The sequence below is a fragment of the Pyrgilauda ruficollis genome, unplaced genomic scaffold (assembly GCF_017590135.1).
Source record: "Pyrgilauda ruficollis isolate IOZ18807 unplaced genomic scaffold, ASM1759013v1 scaffold205, whole genome shotgun sequence".
Classification (NCBI taxonomy): Eukaryota; Metazoa; Chordata; class Aves; order Passeriformes; family Passeridae; genus Pyrgilauda; species Pyrgilauda ruficollis.
In genome coordinates this window covers 374507-391739 of record NW_024519763.1, presented here as the reverse complement: position 1 = coordinate 391739, position 17233 = coordinate 374507, and the positions used below count along the sequence as shown (strand labels likewise).

At 43.0% G+C, this 17233-nt stretch overlaps 1 protein-coding gene across 1 annotated transcript in view; it reads left to right on the top strand.

The window, feature by feature from the left end:
- NEB (nebulin) overlaps positions 1-17233 on the top strand; it is a 98124-nt gene that overhangs the window by 15929 nt on the left and 64962 nt on the right. Inside the window, exons 23-46 of the mRNA XM_041467298.1 lie at positions 58-165; positions 322-633; positions 1013-1219; positions 1502-1606; positions 2209-2316; positions 2524-2625; positions 3065-3274; positions 3467-3673; positions 4105-4209; positions 5016-5123; positions 6077-6388; positions 6583-6786; positions 7241-7345; positions 7686-7793; positions 8183-8221; positions 10262-10534; positions 10858-11061; positions 11411-11515; positions 11603-11710; positions 11873-12184; positions 12491-12694; positions 12960-13064; positions 13749-13856; positions 14404-14715. Of these exons, the coding sequence (XP_041323232.1) occupies positions 58-165; positions 322-633; positions 1013-1219; positions 1502-1606; positions 2209-2316; positions 2524-2625; positions 3065-3274; positions 3467-3673; positions 4105-4209; positions 5016-5123; positions 6077-6388; positions 6583-6786; positions 7241-7345; positions 7686-7793; positions 8183-8221; positions 10262-10534; positions 10858-11061; positions 11411-11515; positions 11603-11710; positions 11873-12184; positions 12491-12694; positions 12960-13064; positions 13749-13856; positions 14404-14715 (4071 nt within the window). The remainder of the gene's footprint in view (positions 1-57; positions 166-321; positions 634-1012; positions 1220-1501; positions 1607-2208; positions 2317-2523; positions 2626-3064; positions 3275-3466; positions 3674-4104; positions 4210-5015; positions 5124-6076; positions 6389-6582; positions 6787-7240; positions 7346-7685; positions 7794-8182; positions 8222-10261; positions 10535-10857; positions 11062-11410; positions 11516-11602; positions 11711-11872; positions 12185-12490; positions 12695-12959; positions 13065-13748; positions 13857-14403; positions 14716-17233) is intronic.

Sequence of the window (17233 nt, the reverse complement as noted above, 5' to 3'; positions counted from 1 at the left end):
AAAATGTTTAACTTCAGAGTTCTGCCTTCATGACACCTGTTCTCTTTCACAACTTAGAAACTTTACAAAGCTGGATGGGAGGAGGACAAGAAGAAGGGTTATGACTTGCAGCCAGATGCAATTCCCATAAAAGCAGCCAAGAGCTCCAGGGACATCGCGAGCGATGTGAGTCTGGTTGTGTGATACCATTCCATGACTTTATTTTTAAATTAAATTACTACACCTGAGATCTTGTGATCTGTTTTTTCAGTGATAAAGCAGAGCTTAATATTGCATTTTTTAACTGAGGTTTTTGCTGTTCTTTCTCTTTCCTGCTCTCAGTATAAATACAAACTGGCCTACGAGAAGGCCAAAGGGAAGCACATTGGCTTCCGCAGCCTGGAGGACGACCCCAAGCTGGTGCACTTCATGCAGGTGGCCAAGATGCAATCTGACAGAGAGTACAAAAAGGGTTATGAGAAGGCCAAGACTAACTTCCACACTCCAGTTGACATGGTCAGTGTGGTGGCAGCTAAGAAAGCTCAGGAAGTGGCTACAAATGCAAACTACAAGAACTTAATCCACACCTACAACGTCTTGCCAGATGCTATGAGCATTGAATTGGCCAAAAACATGATGCAGTTACAAAGTGATGTAAGTAAGAAGTTCTTCAGCCTCTGCATTGTAAATACAAAGGTGCTTAGTTTATGAAAAAACACTGTAAGATAAATAGCATTATTTTGTTAGTGGAATTAGGCCAGGTATCTATGAATATGTAGTAAATTATACAAGTTTTTCAACAATTACTGCAGTTTTATTTTTCCTAGACTCTGAAATATTTCATTAATGAATTTGAGCTTAGAAATAAGCAATTTTATGAATATGTACTCCATCAGGCTCTTCAGGAGCAATAGTTATGTGCAGACCAAGACAGGAAAAGCTTCACTTTTCCTTAATACATTTTATCTTGTACTTCCAAATTTATGAGCTATTTTATGCTTCATACTGGTTTTTATCTACTTTCTGCCTGCAGAATCAATACAAAGCAGAGTATGATGAAACTATGAAGGGTGTTGGGTGGCTCCCACTGGGCTCCCTGGAAGCTGAGAAGAACAAAAAAGCCATGGAAATTTTGAGTGAGAAGAAATATCGCCAGCATCCAGACAAGTTGAAGTACTCTGTTCCTATGGATTCCATGAACATGGTCTTGGCTTTAAATAATGCCAAAATCATGGATGAGGTGAGAAAGTGCTCATCAGAATTCATTTCAGAAGCGGGCAACAATCTACATCTGATTTAATAGTCAACCCTATTGTATGCAGAGCTTTAGAAAACAGGATTTTATTTTGTAGCTAATGAATGTGCTGTAAGTGCTAAAATAAAAAGATAAATGTTGCTCTTGTGGTAGTAACACATCATTGTCAAGGCAGTTTGGATTTCAAGTGGAAAATAGTATTTTAAATTGTTTTATTTAATAATTACAACAGATGCTGAGGTCTCTAATTTATTTTAATCCTTCCAGCACAAATACAAACAAGCCTGGGAAGAAGACAAAAAGAAAATTCACATCACCCCAGATATTCCACAGATTGCTTTAGCAAAAGCAAATGCATTCAATTTAAGTGAAGTGAGTATTGTTTGTGGGGCCATGACCTTGCTCTTATTTTTTGATTAGGAATACGTGAGATGAGAGCATGCAAAAGTCCCATCTTGCTAACCTGTAGTAATTTTACAAAACCTATTAATTTTCCTTTTCCCTGCTTCCTTTCCCAAAATTAGATACCCAGAATTGCCAAGAAAAAGCCATGTTTATAGTCAGGTTGTGAAGTGTTCATGCAGACCATTAAAATATAACAGTTGCTAACAAAATACAGTAGACTTTGAGTACTGTTCATGTTTGTTACTGTATTTATTATTTTATTATTGGTTATTTTATTTCCCCATGCACAAAGTTTTGTACAAGGTTCAAAATATAGGTAGCACCTGTATTTTTGGTAAAAGATGACATTATTGACAGGTTTTGTTAAATACTTGTTAAATCTGCATATGCTAAATAAAGTAGTGCTTGTAATTATGCACATCTGCAGTGTGGGCAGAAATAGACATTTTTATCTCTTTTTATTTTTTAAGATGACGTCCTCATAGATGTAACTTTTCACCAATACTTGTGCATGTGGAAAACATGTAAAGTTATTTTTTTTTAAAAGATGTTTCTTTTTCTTTTTGCAGAAAATGTACAGATCTTCATTTGAAGAAACCAGGAAGAAAGGGTATGATCTCAGGGCTGATGCTATTCCTGTCAAAGCTGCCAAAGCTTCCAGGGATATTGCCAGTGATGTAAGTTCTTGGGAGAAAAAGTGGGCAGGGACAGCTTCCACTATCCCAGGGTGCTCCAACTGCCCTTGGACACTTCCAGGGATCCAGGGGCAGCCACAGCTTCTCTGGGCACCCTGTGCCAGGGCCTCCCTACCCTCATAAGGACGAATTTTTTTCCTTAATTTCAAATCTAAATTAATCAAAGTCTCTGCTTCTGTTCTCTTCCAGTATAAATACAAATTAGGGTATGAACAAGACAAGGGGAAACTTGTCGGCTTCCGCAGCCTCCAGGATGATCCCAAACTTGTCCATTGCATGCAAGTGGCCAAGATGCAGTCGGTTTCTTTTTGCAGAAAATGTACAGATCTTCATTTGAAGAAACCAGGAAGAAAGGGTATGATCTCAGGGCTGATGCTATTCCTGTCAAAGCTGCCAAAGCTTCCAGGGATATTGCCAGTGATGTAAGTTCTTGGGAGAAAAAGTGGGCAGGGACAGCTTCCACTATCCCAGGGTGCTCCAACTGCCCTTGGACACTTCCAGGGATCCAGGGGCAGCCACAGCTTCTCTGGGCACCCTGTGCCAGGGCCTCCCCACCCTCATAAGGAGGAATTTTTTCCTTAATTTCAAATCTAAATTAATCAAAGTCTCTGCTTCTGTTCTCTTCCAGTATAAATACAAATTAGGGTATGAACAAGACAAGGGGAAACTTGTCGGCTTCCGCAGCCTCCAGGATGATCCCAAACTTGTCCATTGCATGCAAGTGGCCAAGATGCAGTCGGACAGGGAGTACAAGAAGGCCTATGAGGCGAGCAAGACTCATTACCAGACACCTTCTGATGCCCTCAGCGTGGTGGCAGCCAAGGAGGCCCAGGACCGTGTCACCAACACCAACTACAAGCGCCTGATCCACCAGTACATGCTGCTGCCAGATGCAATGAGTCTGGAGCTGTACAGAAACATGAATCAGATCCAAAGTGATGTAAGTTTTCTTTTTGTGACTTTTGTTTTCACATCGTGGCTGCAGTTTGGGAAGGACAGGGTTATTTTTTATGAGCTGTCTTCTTTTTGTGGCTTTTGTTTTTCCATCACGGCAGCATTTTGGAAATAACTGTTTTATTCTGTATGAGCTGCGTGTACATTGTCAGCCTTGCTTTTGTGTCCTGTTTGGCAGAATGAGTACAAGCAGGATTACAAGGAGTGGTTCAGGGGGATTGGTTGGAGTCCCATTGGTTCTCTGGATGTGGAGAAATCGAAGAAAGCCACGGAGATTGCGAGCGATCGGAAGTACCGCCAGCACCCCAGCATGTTCCGCTTCACCAAACAGAACGATGCCATGGACCTGGTCCTTGCAAAGCAGAATGCAAATATCATGAACAAAGTGAGTATTTAGGGGAAAAGCCAGGCAGGCATTCACATCTCATCCATTCCAATAACCACTCTGTAAATGTCACGCCTTTATGTGGCAGCGTTCCCCTGGGAAAAACAACTGTCACAGGCTCCTCTTTTTTCATCTTTTTTTTTTCTCAATGAAACAGGATTGCTTAAAGAAATCTTTTCTCATTTTTCTCCAACCTCTATTCATCCCATTCTTTCGTAGAAATGACCTGAAAATTGGTCCTGAAAATCTTAATAGTTTGGTTTTATTAGAAGCAAGACTGGACAATAATTCAGCTGATTTTGGATTAGATCATTAATTAGTAAAATAAATCTGAGTCAGCACCTTCACCTTTTTACTCTTCCATATTCAAATGGAAAGGTGAAAACCCTGTCATTTATATTAACACATCTGATGTGACTTTCTGTCCATAGCATGCTTACACCGAAGCCTGGGAGAAGGATAAAACTCAGGTCCATGTGATGCCAGACACACCAGATATTCTACAGGCCAAACAGAACAAGACAAACTACAGCCAGGTAGAGTATTTTGATACACCTTATCAACATTTTAAATTAATATCTACTGGAGATTTAGAACGCAGGCAAGAATTTCACGTGGGTAATATTTTCAGAGTAAAATAAGTACCAGCTTCAGTCTAGCAAACTAACAGACTAAATTGCATTATAACGTGTGGAAAATATAAGTTGTGCTTTTGAAGTATGAAAGTATACAGTCCATACTCTATGCTTTGCATAGAATTCAGTCATGTTAAAAATTCCTTACTATAAAATTACAAGTTAATTGTGTATATTTTTAACCTAACCTATGGGAAGAAGTAGATGCAGTGATTCCAGCTTTTCTCTCATCTTTCTGATAGGAGAAAGTGACAATTGTGCCAGTAGAAAACACTCAAGGTTTTGCTTTGCATCATTGCTCAGAGGCAAATCTTTGACTTAAGAATGCCTGTACTTAAAATCTACTGTGCACAAACTGGCTTGACTGTTAAATGTCTTCGTGAAAACCTTATTAAAAGTTTGTTAAGGCAATCAAAAAGTGTTCAGTTATCTTGATGTATGTGTTTCAAATTCTCCAGATACGTTTCAAATCAAGATAAACTACAGTAGGAAGCTGCTGAATAGTGAAAAACTATTTAGTCCCTCTCCTAAGTTTTGGAAGACCAGCATTTCTTGTTTATCAGTTTCCCATTTCTCAGTTTCCGTTCTAGCAGCCCTTCTCTCATAACTGAAGCCTGTGAGGTGACCAGAATTTGGATCATTAGTGTATCTAAATAGCGGGTGACATACATATTACTGGTTTTAATTAATATTGTTTTCAATTTTAGAAACTCTACAAGCTTGGCTGGGAGGAAATGATAAAGAAAGGCTATGACCTCACACCTGAAGCCATGTCAGTGAAAGCTGCCAAAGCTTCAAGGGACATTGCAAGTGATGTAAGCAGCATTTTAACTCAATGTGACACACGCTGACCTGGTTGTTACAACTTAGAGTCACAGCAACTTGAGATACACCTCTCTGCTAAGATGTGGCTTGGAGTCAAAACCAACATTACTGACAAAACTCCCTCCTGAGCTGTTTTTGTCCAGTTTAACAAGGGTTTCTCTGGCATCTTACCATGTCCAAAGTTTGGTCTGGTCATAAAAATGGAGGAGTTTTCTGCTCTTTGGGCTGCTTCATTTTCAGAGCAGCAGCAAGTTTGGTCCAATTAGCTGAGCCCAGTGCCTATCCTCATTACAACTCTGAAACAGATGTGGTGACACATGGACTGTTGTTACCATAAATTGGTACAAACGCAACTCCTGCATTTGTTTATTTTTAGGGATGGAGAATTTATTAATTCTCTTAAAGCTAATACCATATATAATAAAGAAGATAGTTTATTAATCATTAGGAAATGTTTCCCATGCATAAGTATCTTTGTATTTAATAATTTTTCATTGCTGATAATGTTATTCATCAAAATATTTCAGTGTGTCAGCATTAGGGAGTTCTGAGTCAGTGGGCACAGGAGACTATTCCTATTGCCACACTCCCTTCCTTTCCAAGGACTCTTTCTTTCCCAGGGAGAGCATTCACTGACACCAAGTGATGCACATTAGACAAGGGGCTGCTAAAACTTTACATGAGAGCCCATAACAAGTTGCTTATTTATACAATCACAAAATGGTTTGGGTTGAAAGGCACAGCAAGGATTATTCAGTTCCACCCTTTCTGTGGGCAGGGCCACACTCCCCTATCCCAGGTTGCTCCAAGCCCCACCCAACCTGGCCTTGGACACTTCCAGGGGTAATTTCATGAGGAACATTAAGATGAGCGAGTCCATTGGTGTTTTGTCACTTCCATGTTTGTCACTGTGGTTTGAGTGGTGCCACCTTTGCCATTGCAGTTCAAGTACAAAGAAGGATACCGCAAGCAGCAGGGACATCACATCGGATTCCGCAGCCTGCAGGATGACCCCAAGATGTTGTGGTCCATGCAAGTAGCTAAAATGCAGAGTGAGAGGGAGTACAAGAAAGACTTTGAAAAGTGGAAGACCAAGTTTAATATGCCTGTGGACATGCTGGGCTTCCTTCTGGCCAAGAAGTGTCAGGAGCTGGTCAGTGATGTGGACTACAAACGAATACTGCACCGCTGGACTTGTCTGCCAGACCAGGTCGATGTCACCGAGGCAAAGAGGGTCAACGAGCTGCAGAGTGATGTAAGCTCCCTCTGGGTTTAATTCACTTACTCCCATGTAAAAGAATTACTGCTGGTTGGAAAGCATCTTTGATGGCTCACTTTTGTTATCAGTATAGATCAGATTGGAGCTAAACTGCCAGTTAGACTTTTCATAGGGTTTAATCAATGAACAGTGAAATAATCTGCTATGGTTTTGATTTTCACCCTTAACAGAACCTGTATAAGTCAGATCTGCAGTGGCTCAGAGGCATTGGATGGAGTCCTTTGGGATCTCTGGAAGCTGAAAAGAACAAGAAAGCTTCTGAAATACTGAGTGACAAGAAGTACCGGCAGCACCCAGACACAATTAAGTTCACAAGTATCCCAGATGCCATGGATGTTGTTTTGGCAAAATCTAATGCCAAAAACAGGAGTGATGTAAGTTGCCTCTAGAGACAGAACGTAGGATTCAATAAATGAATAATATACATTTTAAAAAGGATCTCTGGTTCAGAACATGCACTTGAAATATCCAGATAGCAGGTGTTTATAGTCAGGGCCTCACTGCTTTTTGTGCCTTGTTCATAATATGAAGATCTTGAGTGCTGATAGTTTACTCAGTATAACTGCAAATAAGACCTTTAGTAAGCAGTATGTAAATATATTGTTTCAATGCTGTTTCCTTGGCATTACATGGATGTAGAGAAGAAAAAAGGTTGCATTTCAGTAAGAAGTTACTGTATTATTTGATTTTACTATCTTATTTTGTATACATCCCTAATTCTTGCTTAGTATATCTTTTCTTTGCTAATTTAGAGAAAAGGTGAACTGAAATTACTAGTGTGCAGGTGAACCTTGGATCAGACCAGGTTTTTGTTTGTGTCTCTTTCAGATACTCTACAAGGAAGCTTGGAACAAGGACAAGACTAAGGTTCACATCATGCCTGATACACCTGAAATTTTGTTGGCTAAATCAAACTTGATTAACACAAGTGATGTAAGTTTGCATTTGAAACTGGGTAGAGAGAATCACAGGGTTGTATTACTCACCTCTACAGAAAGCTCTGGGAATAATTCAGATTAATCTAGTTGCTAAAAGAAAATTTTGATCTTCAATGAAATAATCAGAAAACATTTAAATTGTAATTTGAAAATATTTAATATCCAAGGGTACAAAATATCTGTCATTAATAGCAAGGTATGGAGTTTAATTTAATTAAGTAAACTGTGTGAAACCCATGCTTTCTTTTCAATAGTCAGAGGTGGAAAGTTGTAGCACTGAAAAACTCTCTAGAGGGTTTCATCTGCATTAATTCCTTTGAATCCTTCTCTAACAGAAGCGTTACAAGGTAGGATATGAAGAGCTGAAGAAGAAAGGCTACGACCTCCCTCCTGATGCCATCCCTCTCCAGGCAGCCAAGGCATCTCGAGACATAGCCAGCGAGGTGGGTCTTGCAGAGGGAAAATCAGAGTGGGGCACAGAGGGGGCACATAATCTTGCAGAAAAATAGTTTCTATGTAACAGGAGGAGATATGTAAAATATTAACACAGTGGTGTTGCTGCCCACCCGAAAGCTTGTATAATTCTTAATGGTGTACAGCTAATTAAATTAAATACAATAATATAAAGATGATAGTGTTTTGCTATGAAGAATCCCATAATATCACCTGGATGTTATAACAAATGCTAAAAACTTTGGACAAAAAGAGAAGCAAGTTAAAATATGTTAGATTCAAAATGATTAACTACTGTATTAACAACAGAGAAACTGAAATGGCAGCTTGGAAAGAAGTGGTAATTGTTGTTTCTATTGTTCTGTTTCTGTTCAATTAGTACAAATACAAAACTGCATACAGAAAACAGCTGGGCCACCACATTGGGGCCAGGAACATCGAGGACGACCCCAAGATGATGTGGTCAATGCACGTGGCCAAGATCCAGAGTGACAGGGAGTACAAGAAGGACTTTGAGAAGTCCAAGACAAGGTTCAGCAGCCCCGTGGACATGCTGGGAGTGGTGTTGGCCAAGAAATGCCAGGAGCTGGTGAGCGATGCCGATTACCGGCACCCTCTGCACCGCTGGACCTGCCTGCCAGACCAGAACGATGTTGTCCATGCCAAGACAGTGTACGACCTTCAGAGTGATGTGAGTTGTTCTTTACTGGCTATGTGACAGCCTTGGGTTCTCTGCCCAGTGTTTGATTCTGGTTCTGAAGGAGGAGTCTCTGTGGCAGGGAAAGGGCAGTGGAGTCAAGTTTTTTCTTATGGAGAACCAGCAGCTGGGAAAGACAAATGCTGAGGGCAGTGGAGAGCCGTAGGGGCTGGGTCCAAACACTGAATGGGCAGCTGGTGGGTTGACCCAGTGGAACATGTTCCATTAATAACATCCATTGGTAGGAGTTGGGATTTCTTGGAGTGAGGAGATTGCTGAGCTGTTTGTGTCCTTTTCTGTCCTTCCAGAACGTGTACAAGTCTGACCTGCAGTGGCTGAGGGGCATTGGCTGGTCCCCAATTGGATCACTGGATGTTGAGAAGAACAAGAGGGCGAGCGAGATCCTGAGTGACAAGAAGTATCGTCAGCACCCAGACACCATCAAATTCACCAGCCTTCCTGACTCGATGCCCATGGTGCTGGCAAAGCACAACTCCAAAATCATGGACCAAGTGAGATTTCCTTCTGTTTGCATCATTGCTGAGGGAAATGAGCACCTTCTTTCCCAGGGTGTTGTTCTATGCCTTTCCATGGCCTGGGTTCTTCAAGGAGGATACTGCATCCTCTTGCCTTAGGGATTTGTGTCCTTGTTTGAGATAAAACTCTCTTTTTTTGTGGTTGGAGCAGTAGAAAAGGGTGAAGCATTAGAAAGCTTGGGGGAAAGGGCAAGAGTTCCTGAATCAGTGCAAAGTGGAGACCTCTTGCTTTGATTCACAGAGCGGGACATCGCCAGTGATGTGAGTGCACAGCAGCCCTCGTGGCACACATTGTCACACGGGTGCCCCGTGCTGGCAGTTGAACCCAGGGTTTGCAACTGAGCCAAATGGAGGCAACAATTCCATTACCTGTCAGTGCCCTTCAGTTGTCCATCAAAGTTTTTGTTCACACTGTCTACCTGTAACTGTCTGTGCAAGTTGTGGGTGTGCAGTGTTGCAAGGGAAGGCCTAGGTGGTGTGGAAGAGTAGCTGTGGGAGCTGGGTGATGGCTATAGCCCAAAGCTGGGTCCCTCCTGGGCTTATGAGTGCATCTCCTCGTGCATCCACCTGTAGTTCTGAGGTGTTGGGCTGCCCTCAGCACTGCCCATCTGCATGGCCCTACTCTGCAACTACACAGCTGAGCTGTGCATGAGGAAAGAAAACCCAAACCAAGTTTTCCTTTAAAAATTAAAGCTGTATAAAATAGCATGATTTTTTTTATTCTTAGGCATTAATACAAAATTGCATTTCTGTATGTGTTTGCTGTCTTTATTTAATCTTCCTTGTAACTCTCTCTGTAGTTACATTTTATTGCCTCAGTAGTTTGGGTTGATTTGGCCATTGTGCTTGAAGATCAGTAAATGATTCTCTGTGTAGCGGGTATTTATTGAACTCCACATCTTTGGTATAGCTTTTATTACTTAGAGACTTTTCTTCCTCTCAGCTACTGACCAGTAGCTCTTAATATGTAGACCAGGGAGAGTTTTGGAAAATGTGAGTTTTATCAAAAATACATTGTGTGCATGCTTTTCTAACTGTACACTGTAGGTCATGAGCTGAACCCTTTCACACTGTAAACTCCCTGTGGCTTCAGCTGATAAATTAGCTGGAGGTGATACCACAGGGGTTGCTAGGAATGTGAAAAGAACCTAAAATAATACTCAGTGCATGCTGTTTTTCCCTGCAGTACAAGTACAAGGAAGGGTATCGCAAGCAGCTGGGCCACCACATTGGGGCCAGGAACATCGAGGACGACCCCAAGATGATGTGGTCAATGCACGTGGCCAAGATCCAGAGTGACAGGGAGTACAAGAAAGCCTTTGAGAAGTCCAAGACCAACTTCAGCAGCCCTGTGGACATGCTGGGAATTGTGTTGGCCAAGAAATGCCAGGAGCTGGTGAGCGATGCTGATTACCGGCACCCTCTGCACCGCTGGACCTGCCTGCCAGACCAGAACGATGTTGTCCATGCCAAGACAGTGTACGACCTTCAGAGTGATGTGAGTTGTTCTTCACTGGCTGAGTGACAACCTTGGGTTTTCTGCCCAGTGTTCTTTCTACTGTTGGAGGAGGAGTCTGTGTGGCAGGGGAAGGGCAACAGATTGAAATCCTCGTTTACTGGAGAAACTAGGATTGGCAGGTCCTGGGTGCAGATAAAAATGATATGAAGAGTCCTAGGAGACGGATGCAGCTACTGAATGGGTGGCAGGTGGATTGACCCAGTGAAATGTGCTCCATTAATTGGAGCTTCCTGTGGTAGGAGATGAGGTTGCTCAGAGTGAGGAGGTTGCTGACCTGGTTTTTTCCATTCCCGTCCTTCCAGAACGTGTACAAGTCTGACCTGCAGTGGCTGAGGGGCATTGGCTGGTCCCCACTTGGATCATTGGATGTTGAGAAGAACAAGAGGGCGAGTGAGATCCTGAGTGACAAGAAGTATCGTCAGCACCCAGACACCATCAAATTCACCAGCCTTCCTGACTCGATGCCCATGGTGCTGGCAAAGCACAATTCCAAAATCATGGACCAAGTGAGATTTCCTTCTGTTTGCATCATTGCTGAGGGAAATGAGCACCTTCCTTTCTCAGGGTATTGTTCTGTGCCCTTCCATGGCCTGGGTTCTTCAGGAGGGATACTGCATCCTCTTGCCTCAGGGATTTGTATTCCTTGTTTGAGATAAAACTCCCTTTTGGAGCTGTAATGGGGTGCAATGTTGAAAAGAAAATGGTGAAGCATTAGAAAGCTTTGGAGAAAGCAAACATGTTACTGGGTCAGTGCAAAGTACAGCCTCCTTGCTTTGGTTTGTGAACCTGATTTTCTCATTGAGTTTGTTTCCCTAAACCCGTGTGTTCTTGTTTCCTCTTGTCCTCCTTTCCCAGCGCTCGTACATCTCAGCCTGGGAGAAGGACAAAACCAGCATTCACATCATGCCAGACACCCCTGGGATCCTGCTGGCCCAGCAGAACAAAGTGAACTTCAGCGAGGTGGGTGGTTGCTGAGGGTGCAGTGTGTGTCCCTGGGCGCTGTCCGGGCAGCAGCGTTGTCTGAGGGCCTGGTGGTGTCTGTTCCAGAAACTGTACAAGCAGGCGATGGAGGAGGAGAAGAAGAAGGGCTACGACATGCGGGCAGATGCCATTCCCATCAAGTCTGCCAAAGCTTCCCGGGACATCGCCAGTGATGTGAGTGCACAGCAGCCCTCGTGGCACACACTGGGGCTGAGTCTTTTCTCTCTTTAAAGTCTCTGTGGTTTCAGTTTATGTTTTCTGGAGGTGGTGTTGCAGGGGTCTTGGCCACATAAAAAGCCCTAAACTAACACTCACTGAACATTTTTTTGTCCATAGTACAAGTACAAGGAAGGGTATCGGAAGCAGCTGGGCCACCACATTGGGGCCAGGAACATTGAGGACGACCCCAAGATGATGTGGTCAATGCACGTGGCCAAGATCCAGAGTGACAGGGAGTACAAGAAAGCCTTTGAGAAGTCCAAGACCAACTTCAGCAGCCCTGTGGACATGCTGGGAGTGGTGTTGGCCAAGAAATGCCAGGAGCTGGTCAGTGACGTCGACTACCGTCACTACCTCCATGAATGGACTTGTCTACCAGACCAGAATGACGTGATCCATGCTAAGCAAGCCTATGACCTCCAGAGTGATGTAAGTATATGCTGATAACCTCTGGACTACTGAAATATTTGTAATTTCCTTGGAATATAATCTGGTGTAGTTGCTCTCATATAGTATTTTTTCACGTTCTGTTTTTTTATCCCTGTTCCAAGAAAGGCCATTTTAATTTGAGGAGCGAAGGAATCTGAATGTAAGAGCTTTATGAAGGTTTATGTACAGCCAAATAGCAGAATTAGCTCCCTATTATCCTTCATAATAGTGGATTTGAATATATTTAAATGCTGATTAACATATAAAGGAGAAGTTTTTAACTGCTGCCTTTATGTTTTGTAACAGAACTGCTACAAGTCTGACCTTGAGTGGCTGCGGGGCATTGGCTGGGTCCCAATTGGTTCCTTGGAAGTTGAGAAGGCCAAGAAGGCAGGGGAGATCCTGAGTGATAAAATTTACCGCCAGCATCCGGACACCATCAAGTTCACCAGCATCCCAGATTCTCTACCAATGGTGTTGGCCAAGCAGAACGCAGACACCATGAACAAGGTGAGTCTGTATTTGATCAGGTAACTCATCAACAGTCTCTGCCAAAACCCCTGAGACAGGATTGGGACCACAGACCTGTGCCTGTGCTGTGAGATTTCACCACTGTAAGGCTGTAAAAATGTAAGTTCCATTTTTGATAATCAATGGGAAACTTGTTTTCATCAAGAACTGATTTAATAATATCTTCATAGAGAATTACTAAGGTAATTTGTCACAATTATCAATTGTGAATGTCTCCAAATACTCTGCTGTGTTTCTCCTGCAGCGTTTGTACACTGAGGCCTGGGATAAAGACAAGACACAAATCCACATCATGCCTGACACACCTGAAATCACACTGGCAAGAGAGAACAAGAAAAACTACAGTCTGGTGAGTGTGGGAGCTCTCCAAATGTAACTTCTCTGTGTCATGGCTGGATCAGGAATTTTCTGGGAAACCTTCTAGAGATGGCATTATCAGTTTCCTAAAGTAACTCCCATATTTATCCAAAAAATTTTGACTTTAAAAGCATTGTTTGTATATTTGTAGTAGTGCCTACATAGAACAGCAAGCACTGGTGAGAAGAAATTCCATAAATTCCACACAAGTTGTGTGTTTCCACTGAATTTTTGGGGAGTAATTTCTGGCAGTGTGCATAATGTTGGGAAGGCAAAAATTAATACCAGAAAGGTAGTTACTAGCATAATTCTGAAAAGGTGTGATGCCAGTGTTCAACATTATTTTAGGCAAACAAGTTCACATCAGTAAGCCACATCAGTGGTTTTAAAAAGTTTTACTCCGTTTGTATAGAAGAAAAGTTAAGTCTAAATTGAAGTCAATGTTACATTACTTAAAGCAGTAAAATAAAAATTAATTAACAAATGTATTTAGCAAAGGTCTTCCTTTGATATGAATTTGTATCAGCTACTGATCTGAGGTTTTGAGTTAAAGGTAGATAAAACTGGGTGTAATAAATCTAAACACAATTATTAGATCTACTTCCAAGCAATTTGTTTTGCATAGACTATACCATATGGAACTTACATGAATCCCATTGTTTAATTCTTCATCTAGAAACAATACAGACAGGCCATGGAAGATTCAAAGAAGAAAGGCTATGATTTGAGAGCTGATGCCATCCCCATCCAAGCAGCCAAAGCATCCAGGCAAATTGCCAGTGATGTAAGAATCTAACTTTTTGTTTCTTTCTATGTTGACATCTCTCCTCTGCAACCTGAAAATTATCATCTGGACCCTGTAAAGGCACTGCAGTTAAACTGTGACCTTAAGTAGTAGATTTTTGCAAGTAAATTATCATGTATGTTTAAAAAAATAAATGTTGATAATTATAAGAACAATATAATGCTGCTTTCATGATAGCTGTATAGCTCATAACCCTATATGTGTGGAATACAGTATGTGTATCATTATACGAAATAAGGATTAAATGCATTTGATAAGACCAGGATTATTTCTCACTAATATTAGTAAAGCACATTTCTTCTGAAAGGAAAATGATAAAAAAATTCTGTTTAGGGTTCTAGCTCAAACAGCAAAAAACTTTAGTCCTAAAATATTATTAGCATGAGAATTTATTTGACAGTTTGGGGTTTTTTTTTTAATGGTAGGTTATAGAAAAGTTTGGAAAGATTATTGTAAGAAATATTTAATATGAGTAACTGACATTTATGAGTGACAGAGAAATATAATATCTTGGTTTGTGTTTCAGTACAAGTACAAGGAAGGGTATCGGAAGCAGCTGGGCCACCACATTGGGGCCAGGAACATCGAGGACGACCCCAAGATGATGTGGTCAATGCACGTGGCCAAGATCCAGAGTGACAGGGAGTACAAGAAAGCCTTTGAGAAGTCCAAGACCAACTTCAGCAGCCCTGTGGACATGCTGGGAATTGTGTTGGCCAAGAAATGCCAGGAGCTGGTGAGCGATGCCGATTACCGGCACCCTCTGCACCGCTGGACCTGCCTGCCAGACCAGAACGATGTTGTCCATGCCAAGACAGTGTACGACCTTCAGAGTGATGTGAGTTGTTCTTTACTGACTATGTTGCAACCACAAGTCTCTCTTGTGTTCTGTTCCTCTGCTGGAAGTGGTTCTTTTGGGGATAATAATTCTTGGCTGATTCTGAGGGACTGAGATTGTGTGGTGGCCCTTCTTGACATGGACAGTCAGCGATGATATTTGTGTGGGGTCATGCTTCATGGCCACAGAAGAATGCTTTCTTGCCATGAACATTTTATGGGGAGAGTTGTGGCTGGGACCTTTATTACAGTAAGGCAGGGGAAGGGCAACAGAGTAAAATATTTGCCTTGGAGGACCAACAGTGGCAGTGGCAAGCTCTGGGTGCAATAATTCATGATACAGAGGGTCTTGGGTGATGTAAGGCACCTCCCATGCCTCTGCCACCTGAAGAATGTCAAATGGGGCAGGTCTCTGCTGGGGATACTGAGAAGATGGAGAGGGAGAGTAGTGAATTCTTCGGCAGGTACTTGTGGTGTTGCAGGAGTGGGGAGCCAGGTGTGGGGAGTGATCTTCATGGGGGTCCCAATCCTAGTGTCTGGTGGGTTGGCCCAGGGAAACATGTTCCATTTGGTAGAGTGTACTGTGGTAGGAGTTGGGATTTCTTGGAGTGAGGAGATTGCTGAGCTGTTTGTGTCCTTTTCTGTCCTTCCAGAACGTGTACAAGTCTGACCTGCAGTGGCTGAGGGGCATTGGCTGGTCCCCAATTGGATCACTGGATGTTGAGAAGAACAAGAGGGCGAGCGAGATCCTGAGTGACAAGAAGTATCGTCAGCACCCAGACACCATCAAATTCACCAGCCTTCCTGACTCGATGCCCATGGTGCTGGCAAAGCACAACTCCCAAATCATGGACCAAGTGAGATTTCTTTATATTTGCATTCTGAAGGCAATAAGCACCTTGCTTTCTCAGGGTGTTGAACGATGTTGTCCATGCCAAGACAGTGTATGACCTTCAGAGTGATGTGAGTTGTTCTTCACTGGCTGAGTGACAGCCTTGGGTTGTCTGTCCTACTGGTTAAGGCGGTCTGTGTGGCAAGGGAAGGTCAAGGGAATTAAAATCCTTGTCTTCTGGGGAACCAAGAGTTGGCAAAGGCAAGAAATTGTGCAGCTGAGAATGGTATGTAGAGCCTTCGGAGATGGGGTAAAAGGCTCCTCCAATGTTTCTGCCAGATACAGATTGAGAAATGGGGTAGGTCTTTACTGGCAATATCAAGAAGATAGAGGGAGGAGATTTGTGGATTGCTTGATAGCGGCAGACAGGTTTCTGGGAGCTGAACTTATCCAGAGTCACTTTTGTGGCACAAGCTGGTGGTTTGACCCAATGGAACATGTTGCACTTTGCATGGTAGGGAATGAGGTTGCTTGGAGTCAGGAACTTGCTAAATTGCTTTGTTTGCTTTTCTGTCCTTCCAGAACGTGTACAAGTCTGACCTGCAGTGGCTGAGGGGCATTGGCTGGTCCCCACTTGGATCATTGGATGCTGAGAAGAACAAGAGGGCGAGCGAGATCCTGAGTGACAAGAAGTATCGTCAGCACCCAGACACCATCAAATTCACCAGCCTTCCTGACTCGATGCCCATGGTGCTGGCAAAGCACAACTCCAAAATCATGGACCAAGTGAGATTTCCTTCTGTTTGCATCATTGCTGAGGGAAATGAGCACCTTCCTTTCTCAGGGTGTTGTTCTATGCCCTTCCAAAGGCCAGACTGTACAAGGGGAGGAAATCCCTCTTGCCTCAGGGATTTGTATTCCTTGTATGAGATTAAAGTTTTGCGTGGTTGGAGTAGTAATGGGATACAGTGGGAAAAGAAAGGGGTGAAGCATTAGAAAGGTTTGGGGAAAGGGCGGGAGTTCCTGAATCAGTTCAAAGTAGAGGCCTCTTGTTTGGTTTACAGAGCTGATTTGCTCATTGAATTTGTTTCCCTAAACCTGTGTGTTCTTGTTTCCTCTTGTCCTCCTTTCCCAGCGCTCGTACATCTCAGCCTGGGAGAAGGACAAAACCAGCATTCACATCATGCCAGACACCCCTGGGATCCTGCTGGCCCAGCAGAACAAAGTGAACTTCAGCGAGGTGGGTGGTTGCTGAGGGTGCAGTGTGTGTCCCTGGGCACTGTCCGGGCAGCAGCGTTGTCTGAGGGCCTGGTGGTGTCTGTTCCAGAAACTGTACAAGCAGGCGATGGAGGAGGAGAAGAAGAAGGGCTACGACATGCGGGCAGATGCCATTCCCATCAAGTCTGCCAAAGCTTCCCGGGACATCGCCAGTGATGTGAGTGCACAGCAGCCCTCGTGGCACACACTGGGGCTGAGTCTCTTCTCACTTTAAAGTCTCTGGTTTCAACTTATGTTTTCTGGAGGTGGTGTTGCAGGGGTCTTGGCCACATAAAAAGCCCTAAACTAACACTCACTGAACATTTTTTTGTCCATAGTACAAGTACAAGGAAGGGTATCGGAAGCAGCTGGGCCACCACATTGGGGCCAGGAACATCGAGGACGACCCCAAGATGATGTGGTCAATGCA